This window comes from Stomoxys calcitrans, chromosome 2 (genome assembly GCF_963082655.1).
Source record: "Stomoxys calcitrans chromosome 2, idStoCalc2.1, whole genome shotgun sequence".
Lineage (NCBI taxonomy): Eukaryota > Metazoa > Arthropoda > Insecta > Diptera > Muscidae > Stomoxys > Stomoxys calcitrans.
This window is the reverse complement of record NC_081553.1, coordinates 231,597,602-231,618,161: the sequence shown is the minus strand read 5'-3', so window position 1 is coordinate 231,618,161 and position 20,560 is coordinate 231,597,602. Positions and strand designations below refer to the sequence as shown.

At 38.4% G+C, this 20,560-nt stretch overlaps 5 protein-coding genes across 6 annotated transcripts in view; 2 read left to right on the top strand and 3 right to left on the bottom strand.

Annotated features, from left to right (window-relative positions):
• The first annotated feature begins 108 nt into the window (after positions 1–108).
• Positions 109–1,525, top strand: LOC106088630 (queuine tRNA-ribosyltransferase catalytic subunit). The gene has a single exon (XM_013254267.2). It carries the CDS (start codon positions 193–195, stop codon positions 1,438–1,440), a length of 1,248 nt encoding a protein of 415 aa, XP_013109721.2. The 5' UTR covers positions 109–192; the 3' UTR covers positions 1,441–1,525.
• Positions 1,526–2,146: 621 nt separating this feature from the next.
• Positions 2,147–6,206, bottom strand: LOC106095617 (replication factor C subunit 1). Its single transcript, XM_013262865.2, has 9 exons — positions 6,110–6,206; positions 5,285–6,020; positions 4,871–4,983; positions 4,154–4,803; positions 3,961–4,094; positions 3,320–3,894; positions 3,105–3,256; positions 2,378–3,047; positions 2,147–2,323 (listed from the first exon to the last, which is right to left on the bottom strand). The coding sequence occupies exons 1-9, from the start codon at positions 6,116–6,118 to the stop codon at positions 2,234–2,236; spliced, it is 3,129 nt and encodes a 1,042-aa protein (XP_013118319.2). The 5' UTR covers positions 6,119–6,206; the 3' UTR covers positions 2,147–2,233.
• Positions 6,207–7,824: 1,618 nt separating this feature from the next.
• On the bottom strand, positions 7,825–9,541 carry LOC106088472 (retinoblastoma-binding protein 5 homolog). The gene is made up of 2 exons (XM_013254038.2): positions 9,460–9,541; positions 7,825–9,390 (listed from the first exon to the last, which is right to left on the bottom strand). Exon 2 carries the CDS (start codon positions 9,367–9,369, stop codon positions 7,897–7,899), a length of 1,473 nt encoding a protein of 490 aa, XP_013109492.1. The 5' UTR covers positions 9,370–9,390; positions 9,460–9,541; the 3' UTR covers positions 7,825–7,896.
• Positions 9,542–10,179: 638 nt separating this feature from the next.
• Positions 10,180–20,560, top strand: part of LOC106094352 (DNA polymerase zeta subunit 2) — a 142,886-nt gene continuing 132,505 nt past the window's right edge. For both annotated transcript variants that reach the window (XR_009397291.1, XM_013261597.2), the window contains exons 1-3: positions 10,180–10,244; positions 10,312–10,772; positions 10,828–10,911. Coding sequence is in view for 1 of the 2 variants with exons in the window: in XM_013261597.2 (XP_013117051.2) it covers positions 10,235–10,244; positions 10,312–10,772; positions 10,828–10,911 (555 nt within the window). In the remaining variant the exon portion in view is untranslated. The remainder of the gene's footprint in view (positions 10,245–10,311; positions 10,773–10,827; positions 10,912–20,560) is intronic.
• On the bottom strand, positions 10,970–12,632 carry LOC106094252 (splicing factor 3A subunit 3). The gene has a single exon (XM_013261488.2). It carries the CDS (start codon positions 12,532–12,534, stop codon positions 11,026–11,028), a length of 1,509 nt encoding a protein of 502 aa, XP_013116942.1. The 5' UTR covers positions 12,535–12,632; the 3' UTR covers positions 10,970–11,025.

The window sequence follows — 20,560 nt, the reverse complement described above, 5'->3', positions numbered from 1 at the left end:
ACAACTTATATCTGTACATTATTTCTTGTTATTAACCTTGTACCGTTATTTAGGTGTGAGCTGCAATGTCAACTGCAAGCGGGAAGTTATCGATAAATACATTTTGCCATCTCTAAACTTTTTATTTTGAAACGAGGGCCATGAGCATTTGTGTTATAAGAAAATTGTAGAACTGACATAAAATAAATATCTATGGCCTCAAATAAAATACCTCCTTTGACATACAAAGTTGTCGCTGAGTGTTCAGTTTCGAAGGCAAGAGCTGGACTTATGACACTGCGTCATAGTGTAGTTAACACACCGGTCTTCATGCCTGTTGGAACCCAAGGAACCCTTAAAGGCATACTGCCACAACAACTAATCGAGTTAAATTGCCAAATTCTTTTGGGAAATACTTATCATTTGGGTATGAGGCCGGGCATTGAGACGCTTAAGAAAGCAGGTGGTTTGCACAAATTCATGGGATGGCCGAGAGCTATTTTGACAGACTCAGGTGGTTTCCAAATGGTATCGTTGCTGCAATTAGCTGAAATTGATGAGCAGGGTGTAAATTTTCGCTCACCATTCGACAATTCCGAATGCATGTTAACTCCTGAACATTCCATAGAGATACAAAATGCAATTGGTGCCGATATTATGATGCAATTGGATGATGTCGTCAAAACGACTACCACCGGTCCTAGAGTAGAAGAAGCAATGCATCGAACTATTCGTTGGGTTGATAGATGTATTACAGCTCATGCCAGAGATGATGACCAAAGTTTGTTTCCCATTGTCCAGGGAGGTCTAGATCCCGAACTGCGTAGGAAATGCGTAGCTGGCTTGATGGAGAGAAAGGTACGTGGCTATGCAGTTGGAGGGCTTAGCGGTGGAGAGAGCAAGGATGAATTTTGGCGAACCGTGCATACCTGTACAGATCTATTGCCAAAAGACAAGCCACGCTATTTAATGGGAGTGGGCTTTGCAGCAGACTTGGTAGTATGTGTGGCCCTAGGCATCGACATGTTTGATTGTGTATTTCCCACGCGAACTGCGAGATTTGGCTGTGCTCTGGTGATGCATGGACAACTAAATCTTAAGCAGAAAAAGTACGCATTAGATATGGCTCCTATCGATGAGGACTGTGAATGCAGTACATGTAAACGATATACGAGGTCCTACCTTCATCACATAGTAACTGTAGAAAGTGTTTCGTGTAGCCTTCTAAGTGTACATAACGTAGCGTTTCAACTACGTTTGATGAGGGCAATGCGAACTGCTATCGAACGAGACCAGTTTCCGGAATTTGTTAAGGATTTTATGGATAAACATTTTATTGACGAAACTGTTCCAAAATGGATAAGGGAAGCATTGGCGGCAGTCAATATACATTTACCGGAAAATTCAAAAGAAAAAGAAGAATCCACCTCGTCAAAGAGAGTATCCTCCATTGGGTCATAACAAAGGTTTACATATTTACCAAGCTGGTGCCGACAATTGTAAAAATAGATGTTTAAGAAAATAAAAATCATTTTACAAATTTCCAGTTTCGTTTTCTAAGCTTTGACATTTGTAGATTGATTACACGGTTGTGCTCTGGGATTCATTCGCGAGATTAGTGGTGAAAGAATAAGTGAAATAAGTAAAACACACCAGATAACAACAAGTAAATCCCGAAATGTATAAGGGTCGATTATGGACGGTCGCGCAACTATAGTTGCGTTGCCAGAAGTTAAAATTATGAAAATTGGTAATTTTTACTGTTTCCTTAATCAGTATTTTGAGCGTTCAGCTACAAAGTAAATTGTAAAGACATATGCAGCTTGACACGAAAATGGAAATTTCTATAACAAATTTGGGCGTTGGCAACTCAACTGAAGTTGGTTTGGAATCCATAAATCTTAGTTTCACTAAATCTATGGGTCGAAAAAGGATTACAAACCAACTTCAGTAGAGTTGCCAACTGGAAAATTTGTTATACAAAATTTCCATTACTGTATCGAATTGCATTTTTTATAATTTAATCATAAGTTGTTCCAAGAGGTGAAACCAGGAACACACCCGATTCAGGCCCTTGGGTGGTCAAGTTTCCTAAGCTCATTTGGTGTTTCTTTATTTATTTGATTTCTTCATGTGGAAATGACTGAGCTTCATATAATTCCTAAAATTTTGTATAAAAAGTTTTCAAACGGTTTATTTCAAGCAAAAAAATAATCACACAATATACAACAAACTTAAACATGCACTAAACAAATTATTTTTTTGATTTGAGATTCGCTTTAGCCTTTCCAGTAGTTTTTTTTGCAACCGCTTTCGATGTTGATGCCGCAGTCTTCTTCTTCGCCTGTTAAAAGAAAATAGTACATTGTTGGAAGTAAATAATAATTAATGTACGAACCTTAATTAAGCCATCATTTTCCAACGCATCATCCTTATCGTCTTCTGAATCTGCTGCGGCAATGTCTCCCTCGTCACCGTCCACACCCAAGCTTTCAAATTCCTCTGATGCTTCAGCACGTTTTTTCTTTACACCTGCTGTGGCAGAGTACGAGTAGGCCAATACCTCCTTGTTGTAGGCTCTAGTGAGAGCAGCTTTTACTTTACCATCTACACCGTCCATAGGACTCTTTTTGCCTGGCCATGTAGTTAGTTCAATCAAACTTTCAATATCTTCTCTCAGAAGGTGATACTCTTTTAATGTTTGCAGGGATTCTTCAACTCCATCCAAGCCTTTCTCTGCCAATGGTTTTACAATTTTGTTTAGAAGGAAAGGGGCATAGTCTAGGCGTACAGAAAGGCGAGAACCTGACGTTTTTATACGTGTATGATCGTGAATTTCTTGGGCAAAACGACAACGTTTGCTGGATTTAGAATTTTTTCCCAGCCAGCCAGGAAAGTTTATTTGTCCAGTAAAGTATCCACTCATATATTCACCGGGCATAACAGAACTAAAAATTGCTTGAGTTGGCAGTAGAGCCCACGAAGAATTAGATCGAATCTTTTTATCAACTAGGTCACCTAAGCTCAGGGAGTCAGCGGTGTTAGCTACTTTTTGAATTACCTCTGATCTAAAAATAAAAATTAATAAGCCTATGAAATATCACGATTGTGAGTATAAAGCTTACTTCGGCCCTGCAGGGTTCACAATTAAATAATTTTGTTGTACAAACAGTGGTGCCAAACTGTAGTCGTGGAAAAATAGATCGCACTTGTCATAGAATGACATATTCTTATGTTCATCTGCAGAGAAAACTTTACGCACTACATCCCACGGTCCCTAAAAGATCAAAATTAGGTTTTCATATTGTCCTATTAAAGACATCCCACTGCCATCGCTCACCATTTTCAAATCCTTTTGAGCAATTTTTTCATCTGCATTCGAAGACACTTTGTCAGATGGCAGATTGAGTTCTTTTCCTGCGCTTAGTAAGGAGATGTGATTAATCGATTGACGAATGTCATTATTTGTCGCCGCTATAATTTCGTCCAGTTTTGTCGAATCTAGTTTAATATTTTCCTTGGCACAAATGCTTAATATTCGTCCCTTGATTTGCTTCAGTTGAGGACGATTAAAACGAAGATCGTAACAATAGTTCACAAGTGAGCGCATTTTCTGATGATTGCGATCGTTGCACATACAAATAATAGGAACAGAAGACTCTTTGATAAGTCCAATTAACTCCTGAATACCTCCACGATCCTCATTACCAGCCATGCCATCAACTTCATCCATGATTAGAACATGTTTCTTTGTTACCTGACCATTGCCATGGAAGTACCCGTAAAGAGATTTATTGGAAAGTAACTCGGAAACCTCTTCCTTCAATAAGCGTTTGCTACGAGTGTCTGAGGCATTAAACTCAACAGCATCGAAGCCCAGTTCTTTGCAAACCAAAGTTGCAGTAGTAGTTTTGCCTATAAAATAAAAAAATTTTACATAAAATAAACCATAGAAAAACCTGTTATCTATCCGTAAATTACCAATGCCAGGAGGACCTGATAGTAGTGCTGCCTTGTAAAAACTACCATCATCGTTCTTAGCCCATGGATTTGGTTTTTGCAACTTTTTCTTGCCATCATGATTTATGTACCATTTTGAAAGCCAGTTGGTAAGCCTAATGAAAGAAATTACAAGATATTTTCTATTTGCCATTTCATTTGATGTACTTCTTACTTTGCTACGTTGCTGGCTGGTCCCTGTTGGCCAATAATATCCTTTACAGTGGTAGGTTTGTATTTATCTACCCAGGCCATCATATCTTCTGTAACAGGCGGCGGTCGGGGAAATTCCTCTTTAATATCTTTAGAAGTCACCTCATCTTTAATTTCTTTTTTAATTTTTGATATGTGTTCTTTAAAGGTTGTCTCCTCCTTTATCTCACGTTTAAGTTTCTTGGGTGACACATTATTGTTCAGTTCTTCCACGTTTGATTTCCTTTTTGGAGAATCGACTTTTTCTTTTTTGATTTTCACTTCCTCCTCTCTTCCCTTTTTAAAATCTTTCTTAGTTTTTGGGCTCGTACTGGGCATTTCACCATAATCCCGAACTGTGCCATTACCATTTTCTGTTGCAATACCCGATTTTTGGCGTATAAGGTTGAGAAAATCGTCTTCACTTAAAATTTTTACGTTGTACTCCTCAGCCTGAGCAAGTTTTTTGAGGCCGGCATCTTCGCCTACAATAAGGTAATTTAAACGTTTACCTACAGTACTCATTACTTTGCCTCCATATTCTTTGACGATAGAGTTGGCTTCATCACGCTGAAGAGACTCTAGAACACCTGTGACAAGAAAACTTAAACCGGCCAAGCAATTTGGTTTTCCCTAAAACATATTTTTTTAGAGAGTTAGAGAAAACAGAAGAGACTATTTTTTATAATTATTCACTCACCTTTGGTACTTCTTTGCATCCGTGATTTAGAACAGATGACCGATTTTTATATTTTTGATAGAGTATTGCTGTCATACGTTTGCGCTCATGGCGTTCTTCATCGGTAAGAACACCTATAAAAAATAATATGGTAGTTTATAAAATGATTTCATGGTTTTCGGTAGACTAAAATAAAAAAAAGCCGATATTTCGGTATGCCGTTTAAGGATGGTGAAAAATCTCTGGTACCTAGACCTGACTGCGACTATGTGAGGAGCAATCTAGGGTTACACAGCGTTGGGTGTAACCTTATGAAAGCCTTAGATAAACGATGCTTCGAAAAATTTGACCAAAAGGAAGAGTATGTTGCCCACCAAGCAGTTGCGAAACTTCTTCGTGGTCTAGCCTATAGGTTTGAATAACACTCTAACTTACTTGAATCCAAGTCTTGCTTATGTTTCTTTCCCTTTATAGGGTTATCATCTTCATCCGTAGGAGAATTTTTCGACGCTTTGGAAGTTCTCTTATGTTCAGTAGGAGTGTGTTTAGTGTCCTCCTTACGCCTATGCTCAACGGAAGACTTTTTATCATATTTATGCTTTTCGCTCTTGGGAGTTCTTTTGTCATCTTTATCCCTTTTCTTTTCATCTTTGGTTGGTGTATATTTCTTATCATTGTTGCTCTTTTCTTTCGAGGGTGTGGATTTTTCATGTTTAACCTTACTTGGTGTATGTTTCTCATTCTTTTGATCCGATTCTTTAACAGTCGTTTCGACAAGACTTTGTTCCAAATCGATTTCCATTAAACTTTGATCGATTTCATCGTCTTCGAATTCTTTCAAAGCCTTGTCCTTAGGCTTAGGAGCTTTTTTGGCTTCAACTCTATTAGTTTCGCCGCCAAACAAAGACATCGGATCTACAGCTTTGACGGGTGATTTTGACTTCAATTTGTCCAACTTCAATTTCTTAGATGCGGAAGGAGAGACGGTGTTGCTTGAGCCATTGGAATCAGTCTTGAGTTTTTTGCTATGTTTTGTTTTGGCAACCTGTGGAGATGCGGCTACCACTTCATCGTCCTCGTCGCTGGATATGATACGTGCCTTTCGTTTTTTTGGTTCCACATCTTTTGGTTTTTCCTTTGCTGCACTCTTTTGAAAATACGATGCAATAGTCTTTTTGGAATTGATATGATAGAAAAGATAATATATACATAGTTAATTTTCTAATTTTCATTTCAAAAATAGAAGAAAAATGTACTCACAGGCTGCATATTTACTTTTGTTACAAATCTATAATTTCGCGCAAAGACGCGACACAGCCTCTTCTTCTATCTTTTTTTAGTTGGTGGTTAGTGCAAAAAGTATAGTGATGTCGCGATAAAACAGCTGACTGATTTCGTAACAAGCACTATGGGAGAAATTGAAAAATGTGTAAGCTCTCTTAATTTGAAATATATACAGTGTTTGAATTGCTTGACTGTTTGCTTAATACTATGTTCAGACCCATAGCGAAACAATTAAAGGTGGTCTCAATTGTTCAACAACGACAAACCATATGGTGCTATCCATCATTTTGCCATCAGGTTGATCGGCAGTTTGCCAACTCACACAAAGAAATTTGTGTGCGTGTGTGCACACGTGTGCGTACATGAGCAGAGAATATGCGAGAAGGAAGATGACATCAAAGAGAATGCAAACAAAAATTTGACATATAAATACCGTTAAGCCTGAGCGGCTGTTAACAGCTGTTCGCGTGGGACCACCTTGTCAAATCCGCCTTGTGTTTTAGCTAAGAAATATTATTAGGAACATTTATAAAATTCACTTTGCATCAAGGCGGATTAAATAAGGTGGTCTCGCGCGATCAGCTGTTAACACCCGGTCAGGTTTGACGGTATTAAAATGTCTGATTTTTGTGTGCATTCTCTTTGCTGTTACCTTCTTTATCGCATTTCTCTGCTTATTTACGCACACGTATTCATTCGAAGTGGACGCTTCGGGATTCGGTGCTTAGCCAACGTTATACTCAGTACAGTTATAACTCTAAATTGTTTTTATACCCACCACCATAGGATGCGGGTATACTAATCTCGAAATATTCGTCTAAGACCCAATAAAGTATATATATTCTTGATCGTCTCGTCGTTCTGAATCGATCTAGCCATGTCCGTCCGTCCGTCTGTCGAAATCACGATAGAGGTCAAACGCGTTAAGCTAGCCGCTTGAAATTTTGGACTGATACTTAATATCGGTTCTGATTTAGATATAGCACCTATATAAACCGATTACAAGTCGCAACTTTTGTCCGATTTGGCTGAAATTTTGAAAATAGTATTCTGTTATGACTTCCAACAACTGTGCCAAATACGGTCCAATCGGTCTATAACCTGATATAGCTCCCATATAAATCGATCTCCCGATTAGACTTCTTGAGCCCCTGGAAGCCGCAATTTTTGTTTGATTTAGATGAAATTTTGCATGTAGTGTTCTGTTTTGAGTTTCAACAACTGTGCCAAGTGGGGTAAAAATCGGTCTATAACCTGATATAGCTCCCATGTAAACCGGTCTCTGGATCATCCTTGATCGGTTCCTAGAAGCTTTAATTATTGCTGGTTTGACAGAACTTTGATATATAGAATAAAATAATGCCCTACAATTAAATTTATTTTGTATAAATTTTTAGCAGAGTCCATGGTGGTTGTTCCCAAGATTCGGCCCGAATGAACTTAGCACGCTTTTACTTGTTAATTCTGTATTTTTAATAGGCGTGTTTTAATATACAGTTGGTGGGGATACTCTACCATTTCAATTAAAGCCATATTTTTCTGACTTTCTATTAAAGAAATTAATTCTTCTGGATCTGAATGATTTTCTATTCCATGATACGATTTCTAGAGGTTAACAAACCCAAACCTTTGGTTATTACTTTCTCTAGGTTTGCATCACAATACCTTAAACGTACTAAAACAATTGCATGTTTATGTTTCAAAATTGTGGATTGTATTTTTAAATTAATCTCTTACTTAATATCATAATCTATAGTTAAGTTTCACTTCTTAGGTCGTCCTGCTGCCTTTTTCCCACCAGCTGATTGCTTATCTTTATTGGTTTTGCTTGATACCAATGGATGTACCTCCTCGACTGGTGCATCTGGTAAACTTATGTCATAGTTTGTCATCTTACGTTTTTTAGATGCAACCACATCACCATAGTCATGCAATGTTGATGACGACTCTGTATCTTTTGAACTGCTACCGCCTTCCAAACCATCCTGGAGAGCCCAACCATCTTCGGGATCCTCAACTTCTGGGGCCATGGGTAAAAATTGTAAAGCATTTTCATCTTCTCCTTCTTCATCAGATGAACAGAATGCCGCGACGGGTTCTGCTTTTGTAACGTCAACTTCGATCTCTTCGTCACATTTGGCATCTGCATTTAAATCTAATGATTTGTCTTCGTCCGTTATATCGAATTCGGATTCTCTTTCTTCGTATTCGACGTTTTCGTCAAGTTCTTTAAAATCTGGTGCAAACGCCGACCAGTTTTCCACTTGGTTTTGAGCCCATATTGAAACCAGACCTGAACTAATGCTGGCTATAATTGGGCGAACCGGGTGCCAAACAACATCAAGTAGAAGTTCTCCCTTGGTGCCGTGTAAAATTTTTACCAAATTTCCAATGGATTTTTCCCAAATATATAAAGCATGTTGGCGGGCGCTTCCAGCACATATGTATTCTCCATCTCCGGAGAAACAACACTTCTTCCAGGTGGTCTTATTAACAAGATCTTGGAGTTTTTGTATGGGTTCCGGTTCTCCATCTTTTCCCAAAGCCAACACTTCTTTGGAGTCATAAACACGAATAACACGATCAGATGTGTTGATGAGAAAGCCGTCGCCCCGGCGAGCAAATTCTATGCTTTTAACAGCGGTAGCGCTTGAGGTGCCCACGATGATACGAAAACTGGCTACAACTTCCAAAGTTTCCACATCCAATACCATAATTTTTCCCTTGGCATTTCCCGTATAAATGTGTTTGCCTCTTCGGTCGAAAGATGCCACTATATTCAAATCTCCGTCCGAATCCAGAGGTAAACATTTATGAGCGTCTCCAATTTTCACAAGGACAGCAGCGTAGCGCATTGGACATACAAGAAACCGTTTATCATTGCGAGGATCAAATTGCACTTTAAGTATGGGTGAGGGAAAACGATACTTATGCTCGCATTCTCCCGACAATACATCCCAAATACACACATTATTGTCTGTGGATGCAGAGAGCAATTTATGGCCATTCCTTGTCCAACTTAAACTGCACACGGGATGTACATGGGCGGATATGATTTTGGCAATACCACGTGTAAGAAAGTCCCAAACCACGATGCGTCCATCATTGCAACCTACGGCCAGAAGAGTTCCATATTTATTGAAAACGCATGTCACAGCCAGAGAGATGCAGTCCAATGATCCATCAAATTCCTCAGGGTAATTTTGTCCAAATGATTCCAAGAGTTCTAGATTCATTACATTTATCTGAATAATGTTCTGTTGAGAGATAAAAGTAACTTTGTAACATTAAATTATATCAAAAACAATTATCCTAAAACAGCTTACCTCGCTCTTAATAAAATAAATGTAAACAAATGAATTTGCCGAAATGCCCACAACCCCAAACAGTGTTGCCACGTATGAAAACCTAAAATGCAAAATATAGTTAATTTAGAAAAATCTCCTGTTAGGGTTGGTATTCTATTCGGCTTTCGAAATAGCCGCTGAAATTTTTAATTATTTCGCGAGCGGAATTTGACAGAAATCAAATGTTTTTGTTCCCATACCAAAACACGTTTCTTTATCTGTACTTATTGTTTTCTCTATTTTATATATTTTTTCTCAAATATATAAAGAAAAGGGAACAATTGAAACCAATAAAACTAACTAAAACGATGCCGGCAAAAGTTTCAAGTGTTGCCACTATAATAGTTTTTTGACATTTTCCTCACTTTAAACAGAGTACTACTTTTCAGCCAATGTTAAGCCGACGTTTTTTATATGGACTTTGACAGCATTCCGCTCGAAATACTGAACAGAATACTCAGCTTTAGTTGTGCTTTCAAATTGCGTCCCCCAAAACACAACATGATTTGGCTGTAGACCATTTGTAGTGACATATCGTATAGTCCAAGTTAATATAAATGCATTGTTCTCATGGATAAGAAACATGCCTGCAAACTTGTTTCCTAAAACTTTCAAACTTCAGCGCTGTGGCAACGCCGTTTAAAAAACGTATGTTGTTTTGACAACCATGGAAAGCAGCTGTAGTGAGTGATACGGCGGGTTATTTCCAAATTGTATTATAGCAATTAATTCTAACACACTATTCTTGGACAAGATGGAGGACGGTAAGCTTGAAGATCTGATGAAATTAATATTCATTGTGTAAATATTAAAAAAAAAAAACAATTGTAGATTTCAATGACATTGTGATTGAGGCATTGGAAGTGTTCATCAACCATATCTTGTACACAAGAGATGTTTATCCTGCCCAAATTTTCAAAAAACGAAGAATGTACAATACACCAGTGTATACATCAATATATCCTCCTTTAAACACCTATATATACAATGTATTTCGTATACTTCGTGAGCTGCTCAAGGCGCGAGAATTGGAATGCGTGCAAATACTGTTGTACAAAGATGATAGCAAGGAATACGAAAAGTATAATTTTAAAGTTTTGCAAATGTTGGAAAATAAAGTATGTGAAGATGAATTTTTAATGGAATTCGAGGAACAATTGCGATCTTCCTTATATACGCTGGCAGAAAGATTAAAAAATTTGGAAAAACTTCCCTCAGATTGTAAATTCAAAATACAAATATACACTACGCAAGCGGGATTCGTAAGACTGTCACACAATCCTCACTATCAGGTTTGGTTTAGTGTTAATTCATACGACCACTACGGAATAACATATTTTTTTTCAGGAATTTCCGTGGTTGCGTGCTGATCTAAAAAGCTCTGAACCAAGGAAGAGCATTTCATTGTTGCCCCTTACTACATTAAACACGGTAGGTCTGTTGTTAACAGCTGAAGTATCATAAAATAAATTGGCTAACAAAGTTTTTGTATAAATATTTAATATATTTATTATTCTCATTTTATGTTTAATGTAGTGGTACAATTTATAGTAAACCTTGTCTCTTCAAATCTTCATAGGTCTTACGATTTACCACATTCCCCTGAGAGTCTTCAAATTCTTCTTCTTGATCAGCAATCCATCTTTCAGAGGTTTTTTGCGATTTCAGTTTTTCCCACAGAGTAATAGCATCTTCTATCTGAGTAACATTTGCAAAATGTGCAGTATTTGGAATGCCTAGACATCTCATACCATGAGCATGGCGCCATTCGGCAAAGTGACGTTGAAAGGCTTTCGGCCCTTTGTACGTATAATTACCACATATTTCACAATTATAACTAATATTCAAGCCATGGAGTTTATAAAGCCAGTAAGGAATAGGTTTACCATCCCAGCCCAAAGGAAGATTTTTGGGATTGTATGGAACATCGTCGGCATCCGGGTCATCATCAATGTCTGAGTCACTTGCCTCAACGTCGCTGTCATTCCTTTCGCCTCCAGTGCGAGCCTGTTTGCGTTGAACGTTTTCCTTCGTAGCACTACGCTGTTCAGATACTAAATCGGCATATTTGTACAAGTAAGCTTCTAATTGGGCTATTTCTTTGTGCCGTTCGTTCTCTCGAGATTGCATGCTGGTTGTTTTGGAAGGCTTCTTGGCCATTAGAGAGGGGTCTAATGTTTTTTTGCCTTTTGTGGAAAACAATCGTTGAGCCCTTTCCTCTAGAGTTCCACCACATTTAAGACCCAAAGCCATCAGAGCTGATTTTAAACGATCAAGACCAAGGGAAGCCAACTCTTCCCAACTGGAAAAAGCAGACAAGTCTAAATGGGCTCCTGTATTTGCCAAAGCCGATTCTGTTTCCTTTGAGACCCAACCGGGAAATGTGCCTTGCAGCCATTGCTTTTGAAAGTCCAATTCTACTTTTACCAGTTCCTCATCAATATCATGTAAAGGCTGCACTCGCAGTACGAAATTATGCAAATATTCGTTTAATGACTCCAAATATTTCTTATACTCCTTGTTTTTCCTCTCCTTGGCAATGTCAAAGACATGATCAAATGTCATCAGATAGGTAATGTAGTCAACCTTCTCAACACCTCTTAAATTGACATACATCTCATAACATTCGTTTAAATCCAAGTAACGTCCACCACCTTCCTCGTCGGTAAACTCAACCAAGGCAGACATTTCGTCTGGATTATTGTAGGCCTTTACCATATCCTCAAACTCGACAGATAAAGGAATGCTGACCTCACTAGGGTGTTTTTTGTAGAACTCTTTGATTTGTTTGAGGCGGTTGTAAAATTCATTGAACTCATTTGGTCCCGATAGGGCTTGAATCTCCATTTTTCTCTCATTGTCCTTATCTTCGTAGAGCTCTCTCAACTTGGAAGTTGAATTGTAATGCAAATCCACGAGGTACTTCAATCTGTGTTCGGAATATATGCGGTCTTTTTCATTCAGTTTCTTGCTGGCATACTCGTCAACCATAATTTTCACCAAACGTTCGCGTTCTTCATGGTAACGCCTTTGCTGTTCAAGCAAAGTTTCCATAATGGTATTTGAAACTAAATTGTTTTCTTATTTGTTGTACTTAATTTTTAATTTTATTGTTGCTGTATTTATGTATTTTCGGCGTTTTATTGACAGAGTGAGGCTGTCAAATTATACCATACGGTGATGCCATACTTTGGGTATTGTATAACGTAGCGTAACGTTTCGCTTTCATACGATACACTATACACGAAACGGGAAACAACAAAATATAAAAGTCAAAGTCGATTAACGCTAAATTATACGGCGTTAGTACTTGTTCGAAATTTAACAGTATATTTGGTTTCTTTTTTGCCGGCAAAACAACACATATTGCAAATGAAAATGTGTTTTAATGTTTTTTTTTTTGTATATATTGGCTTATTTTATGGTGTCCGTTTGGAAATGACAAAAAGGTAAACATCGACGCATGTTTGTTTTAGCAATGTTTATCAGTGGTGTAACTATAGATATGCGCTTGAGAAGCAAGTTATTGTTTATAACTGCAAACCCATTAAACTCGAACGATATATATATGCAGTGTAAGCTGATTTTGATATGCAGGGGTAAGGCGTCCTCACAAAAAAACAGTTCTTTTTTATTTTGTATTTAGTAACAATTAAACTGAATATCCAAATATGGACAATATTCTGTTGAAATTATAAAACGAAGAAACAAAATGTGTTTTTTTGTTTTTTTTTATTTGACAGTTATATAAAGGAAATCTGTCAAATAAGCCTACTTTAACGTTACTTTAAGTTTTCTGAATATGGGCATACGTTTATAAAAAACCTACATCGGGTAATACGATGTAGGTCCAGACTATAAGTGTGTCCGTGTACCCAAAAATTTGTGCAAATTCGCACAAATTGTTACTGGAAGTCTATCGAGTGCGAGGCACTGCTTTCATCGGCACAGTCTTGGATTGGCAGAACCCTAGTATTGTCATCTGGAAGCTCATGTTACACGGATGAATCAAAGCTAGAGAACCCAGGGACTGAGATCTGCTTTAGACTGCCTGACCATAATACGGTTCTGCAGGCGGAGATCCGGGCGATCACGAAATGCATGAAGTGGTGTGGTGCTAACGCGAGAACGTCAAGTGTGAACATCTTTACCGACAGTAAAATTGTCATAAAGGCAATAACAACCAGGACGGTAAGGTCACGAACAGTGTTGGTATGTAAGAAGGAGATGAACGTCTTTTTTGAGAATGGCACGATCTGCATCGTCTGGGGGTGCTGGGCCATAACGGAGTAAGGGGAAATGAAAGTGCAGACGATTTGGTGGTGAAGGCCAGAGGACTGCCAACTTGGTTAACCTGAAGCCTTTCGGGTCGACGCATTCCGAGTTAAGGGATTGGACGACGAATGCGCATGCAACATTGTGGAACAGCGAAACGGTCGGTAGGACGGCGAAAATCCTATGGGGGGATACAGATCGTGAGAAGACGAGGCTATTACTGAAAGGAAGTAAGTAGGAGGTCAGTAAAGCTATTGGTATCATAACGGGACACATAGGACTACGAGCTCACTTATGTTAAATCGGTGCGGCAAGTGATAGCATGTGTAGGGCATGCAGGGAAGATGATGAGACGTTGGAGCATTTCCTTTCTCATTGCCCGGCTTTCGCGTCTAACAGATACCGGCACTTAGGTCAGTATAGCTTTTGATGTCATAACGGGACACATTGGAGTACGAGCTCACTTATGTAAAATCGGTACGGCAAGTGACAGCATGTGGGGAAGATAATAGACGTAGGAGTATTTCCTTTGTCATTGCCCGGCTTTCGCGTCTAACAGATACCGGCACTTAGGTGGGGACACAATATCAAACATGAACCAACTTAGGGGAGTGGTATTGAAAACAATTAAGGATTTTGGAAGTTGCACGGAATTCCTAACTTAAAATTTTCTTTTTAGAGGTTACTTTATAATTTTTAGACCGCACAACATGCCGATTACTGGATTACGTGTATGTCCATAGTGGCATGTGGCGGATTAATATCTGCACCCTCTTTTGAACCTAACCTAACCTAAGTTTTTTAACTGATAGGGCGAAGATCATTAAATTTTTTTCCATAGTGGCATGGGGCGGATTAATATCTGCACCCTCTTTTCAGCCTTACCTAACCTAATCTAAGTTTTTTACCTGTTAGGGCGAAGATCATTACATTTTACAATTTCTGTTTGTTTCCCTTTCGAGACGAGCTCCAAGATTTTTATTTTGTCGGAGTGGAGCGAATTTTTAGATTGGAAACCGCTCTTCTCCTGGTTCAAAAAAATTCTCTCCCGCTCCAGCTAAAATAGGCCTGCTCCGCTTCACTTCGCTCCAAATCCATGGCTAGATATATCAGTTTTGTCAAAATTGATTTTAATGTGCAGTACAGAACCCTTCCTAAGTCTGCGGAAGAACATCCCCAAAATCGTAAGATGTCATTTTTAACCTTTTTCTTTAGTAGCCACCGATTTTAGATTGATGACTTTTAATCTTTAACAAATTGGCCAACATTAAAGTGAAAATATTTACTTATGCTAAGCCTTTAAAACAACAAATATATAAAACTTTTATTTTACAATTAATCAGATTTACATTTCATGCGGCATATTAGGGTTTAAATTAAATTTTCAGCAAAGGGCGTTGGACATCGATCATTGTTAACATCAAAGTGTGACATTTCATTAAAGCATTGAGTCTGAGCTTGCATAGATTTTGCAGTGGGGTTGGCCTGGTCCTTTCGTGCTTACCAAAAACTCAACCATACACAGACAATATGGTAAATCCTTCGAGGGAAGTTTCTTCCCCTTAAAATGTTTGTTTTTTTGGGTCAAAGGGGGAAAGTATATGCACTTGCTGTTTGTAGTTTATTCTATTGTATTCCTTCATAGGGATTATTTAGTTTTCTATTTGGTTTTATATTTGCTGTGAGGGATTTCTCACAGCCAAAGGAATGCCAATGTTATTTTTGTTAAAATTTAAAGCAATAAGGACTTGAAACTGCTGTGTGGGGAAATTCACCCCTTTTGTGTTGTTTTGTTGTTTTCTGTCTTCTATGCGATTACAGTTTGTGGGCTTTTGTAACCACCCAAGATTCACACTATTTTCTGGTAGCAGTCTAGGCATGTAAACCTAAGCGACAAGTGTTTTTTTTCAGTTTTTTTGATACTTTCGATGATCCCAAAGGATATTTTAAATATAAAGGATTGCATTGTTGTGGGAACTGTGTTTTTAAAACAAAAAACCCATTACGCCTGGCCACCGTAGCGTAGGTCCCTTATCATGGAGCTAAAAATTGAATCTGACAGCAGCAATCATTGATTTGTGACAAGTTTGCCCCAGTTCGTAAATGGATTTGCATTTTACCCATTACTCCTGACCCTCGATTCCGTTATCCGATTTTGATGAAATTTTATCTCTATACTAGCCGACCCGGGCCCGCTCCGCTGTGCCTTGTCTTGACAAATATACGGTAAGTTGTACCAAATATGAAATGTTGAAATCGTACCAGGAGAGAAATTGAGCTACATATCTGAAATTTGGGATACAGGCACATCTTGGCAGTATGTACAGGACGACTTAAAGATTGTGTTGATATTCGCACATTTTGGTACTAAAACGTACAATACGAATTAAGCTACAGCTCTGAAATTTGGAATACAGTAGGCACTGTAACTGGTTTCAGTCGTCTAACTCGAGTTAGAATTTTTCTAAGGCCATTGCCGTTGTATAGCGTTGGAAGCCATTAATACAACTTCCAAAAGATATTTGCACTGTGTTGGCAATCAGTGTTAAATTCAGCACTGACTTTATGACCAAATATTACCGCCGATGTGTCAGTTCCTTCACTCAATAGCTACAACAGTTTTCAAATAAAAAAATTGAGGTGTCTTTACCAATTTCATGGTAACAAGAATTTTGGCAATTTTCGATTTTGAAAAAATGTGGGGTGGCCCCCCCCAAAATAAAATCCTGGCTACATCCCTGTCGGACTATATCCTGATATAGCCCGACCATATAGACCGATCCGATTAAAGGTTTTAGGCCCATATTTTGCTGAAATTCGGTTCTGATTTTGCTGAAATTTGGAACAATGAGTTTTGGTAGGGCACTCGTCAACCTTCGTCAGTTTGGTTCAGAACTGGACATAGCTGTCGTATAGACCGATCTCTCAATTTAAGGTTTTGGGCCCATAAATGGCGCATTTATTCTCCGTTTTCTTCGAAATTTGGGACGATGCGTTGTGTTAGACTCTTTGCCATCTTTCTGCAATTTGGCCCAGATTGGTCCAGATTTGGATATAGCCGCCATATAGACCGATCTCTCGATTTAAGGTTTTGGGCCCATAAAAGGCGAATTTATTGTCCGATGTCGCCGATATTTGGGACAGTAAGTAGTGTTTGGGCCTTCGACATCCTTCTTCAATTTGGCCCAGGGCGGTCCAGATTTGAATATAGCTGCCTTATAGACCGATCTCTCGTTTTAAGGTCGTGGGCCTATTGTCCGGTTTCGCCAAAATTTGGGAAAGTGAGTTGTGCTAGGCTCTTCGACATCCCCATTCAATTTGGCCCAGACCGGTTCAGATTTGGATATAGCTGCCTAATACACCGATCTCTCGACTTGGAGTCTTGGCCCTTCTTGTAAAGCTAGCCTTTTGAAATTTTGCACATATACTTAAAATTGATGTAGGTCGTTGGGGATTGAAAATGGGCCACATCGGTTAAACCAATCTCCCGATTTGACTTCTTGAGCCCCATGGAAGCCTCAATTTTCATCCCATTTGGCTGAAATTTTCATGTAGTGTTCTGTTATGACTTCCAACTACTGTGCCAAGTATCATCTAAATCGGTCAAGAACCTGATATAGCTCCCATATTGACCGAACTTCCGATTTGACTTCTTGAGCCCTTACAAGCCGCAATTGTGTTCTGTTATGACTCCCAACAACTGTGCCAAATACGGTCCAAATCCGTCAATAACCAGATACAGCCCCCATATTTTAGCAGAATCCATGGTGATGGGTTACCAAGATTCGGCCCGACCGAACTTTTGTTTTTTTTTTTTTAATTTCGTTAAATTTGTGTATAAAAAGTTTTAACTGCCTGGTTTTTTTACTCAAGTGAGTCTTCACCTAAACAGCTGTTTTTCCTTTATTAAATCAGCTGGTTTTGACACAAGGGCGACACCAGGCAGTAATTTAATAAACAACATTTTTAAATTTTTTTCTTAATATGATTAAGGACTTACATAAAAATTCATTTAAAATTCTCACGCAAAGTGTTAAAATGCATAATTGACTTTGAATACATAGCATGATCATAAATGTCAATTTCCTAATAGTAAAAATCAATAATTCTTGCTTCCTCCATGCACTGCCTTCTCACTTACTGTGGCTGCAGGACACGTGCAGCTTACTTCGGTTGTTTAATGAAATCTCAAACCAACACTTTCATGCAATTTTTATGTAATTCGTTACACCATTTCAGATTTTCTCCACAAAGTCACAAGGGGACACATCAAATCGCATCACAAATCAAATCTATTTAAGACTCATTAGCCAGATTGTTTACACAATCAGTGGCAACAAACAAAACTCTCTTGTCATGCCTCCTGCCTCTCAGGGGATGTGCCCCGCCAACGAGCTATAACCCACAGGGTAATATCTAATGCCAAGGGGGTTGCTTGCTGGCCAAACATCCCACTAACGTTTCGCTTGGAAATAACAGTCACCACATGTTTATATTCCCATGGTAAACAAACCATGAATTTCTTTTACTCCTTCGCTGAGTTGAATGCGATGGCAAGGGGCAAATATTTGACTTTCGCATTTATGAGCTGCAAGAGTAAAAATTAAATAAAAATCGTTTTCCTACGCAAATGAGGTTTAAGGATTTTGTTGCTTTGACGTCACTGAGGCGTTTGTGAGTTAAGAAGCGATTACATGCTTAGTGTAAATGTATTTAGATGTAATGGATAGGTAATGTAGTCAGTAATGCTACTAATCACATTAACAGACATGACTAAGAGTTGGGTGATGGGGCTACAATGACATTAAGTTCATTACAAATGTTTATTAGATTTGTTTAAATGGATGATGCATGAAACACACGGAATGGAGAATTTTGCAAATATTTTTTGTCATACATAACAAAAACTTGTATAAAGAATTGCGAATGTGAAAATAATTTTGGAATACCACATTTATCTTTATATACCAAAGTCCAAAATCCTTATAGTTTTAAGGACAAATACCTTTACAAAAAAAAAAATATGTATATACCCTGCAAACATTTTCGATCGCCAAACAATCTTCTGCGAATCTTCTAAATGAAGGTTATGATAGCGGATGAGCTCGTCTAAGAGTCGTAGACGATTCTCCCGTCGTGGGAATTCGTCCTCAAGACGAATCTTCTGGAAGAATGTTCTGCAAATCTTCCATATGAGTTACTAAGGAGTAAGTCAGAGGGCTCTGGGAAGATCTTAGAATTGCGCAAATATAGTGTGGACGAGTAAAAAATAAGTGTTTTAGAAGATTTATAAAATACTCTTCTAGAAGAGTTTCACCTGGACGTGTATCAAAAAAGTGTTTCGGAATATATATGAAATATTCCTCTAAAAGAATTGAGCTTAATTCTCTTGGAAGATCTAAAAATGCATATCAAGATTAGTTTTTCATTAAAAACGTAGCAGCTACAAAAAAAAACTTTAAAAACATATATGTTGTTTTACTCGTCATATTCGTCATACCAGGTATCATTCGTCATATAAGCCAAGTGAGAATTCTGTTTGGTGTTGTGGAAGTTGTCCTCTCAAAGTTCAGATGGATTATTAAACCATCCTTATCAAATTTGGAGCAAATATGTTCAATATGCAATAACTACGGTTGACAAATGACATATGTATGGGAGCTAATCTTAATCTGAACCGATTTCGAGCAAACTCAGATATTGTGGTAGTAGTCGAGGAAAGCGAGTGAAAGGAGTGATAATCGGGCGTTTTACATATATGACAGCTATTTCTAAATCTTAACCGATTTCTATGAAATTCACCAGTAGTGTCGAAAGTCATAAGAAAATCCTCTCTGCTAAATTTCGAGAGAATCTGTTAACAAATGAGCACTTTATTGCAATAATTCTCAAAATCGGACGAACATATATATGGGAGCAATATCTAAATCTGGACCGAATTCGAGCAAACTTCTCATATATTGTGGTAGTCGTTGAGGAAAGCGTTGTACAAAAATTTTGGAAGATTGGTCAATAAATGTGCTTGCAGTGGCTCTAGGAGTGAAAATCGGGCGATATATATATGGCAGCTATATATAACTCTGAACCGATTTCTATGAAATTCGCCAGCAAAGCCGAGAGTCATAAGAAAACCCTTCCTGTCAAATTTCGAGAGAATTGGTTAACAAATGGCAATTTTATTGCATTTTTACTGCAAATCGGACGAACATATATGTGGGAGCTATATCTAAATCTGAACCATTTTATTCCAATTTCAATAGGCTTCGTCTCTAGGCCAAAAAACATGCCTATACCAAATTTGAAGACGATCGGATCAAAACTGCGACCTGTAGTTTGTACATAAGTTAACATGGACAGACGGACAGACAGACAGACGGAGAGACAGACAGGCGGACATAGCTAAATCGAATCAGAAAGTGATTCTGAGTCAATCGGTATACTTACCTCTCTTAAGTATACCGATGGTGTAAATGCAAATTTTGCCCATGAACATTCCACTAAGGAACAGGGGCAAACTTCTCACATATCAATGAGTGCAGTCCGATTCAAGTTTTAAGCTCAATGAGTCCGAACGGCGTGCCGCAGTGTGACACCTCTTTGAAGAGAAGTTTTACATGGCATAGTACCTCTCAATGTTGGCAGCATTGGGAGGGGAAAACCACCGTTTGAAAATTTGGTCTCGCCAGGATTCGAACCCAGGCGTTCAGCGTCATAGGCGGACATGCTAACCTCTGCGCTACGGTGACCTACTGTGGTGTAGGGTATAATGCATTTAGTTGAAGGGCATAATTTTATTCTACATACC

What these genes read in the sequence shown, in the direction of transcription:
- LOC106088630 (XM_013254267.2), top strand. Translation starts at nt 193, where the DNA reads ATGGCCTCAAATAAAATACCTCCTTTGACATACAAAGTTGTCGCTGAG.
- LOC106095617 (XM_013262865.2), bottom strand. An exon ending in GATGCAAAGAAGTACCAAAG is followed by an intron (nt 4,804 to 4,870) that starts GTGAGTGAATAA and finishes AATATGTTTTAG; the next exon opens with GGAAAACCAAATTGCTTGGC. An exon ending in GTGAACCCTGCAGGGCCGAA is followed by an intron (nt 3,048 to 3,104) that starts GTAAGCTTTATA and finishes TTTTATTTTTAG; the next exon opens with ATCAGAGGTAATTCAAAAAG.
- LOC106088472 (XM_013254038.2), bottom strand. Translation starts at nt 9,369, where the DNA reads ATGAATCTAGAACTCTTGGAATCATTTGGACAAAATTACCCTGAGGAA.
- LOC106094252 (XM_013261488.2), bottom strand. Translation starts at nt 12,534, where the DNA reads ATGGAAACTTTGCTTGAACAGCAAAGGCGTTACCATGAAGAACGCGAA.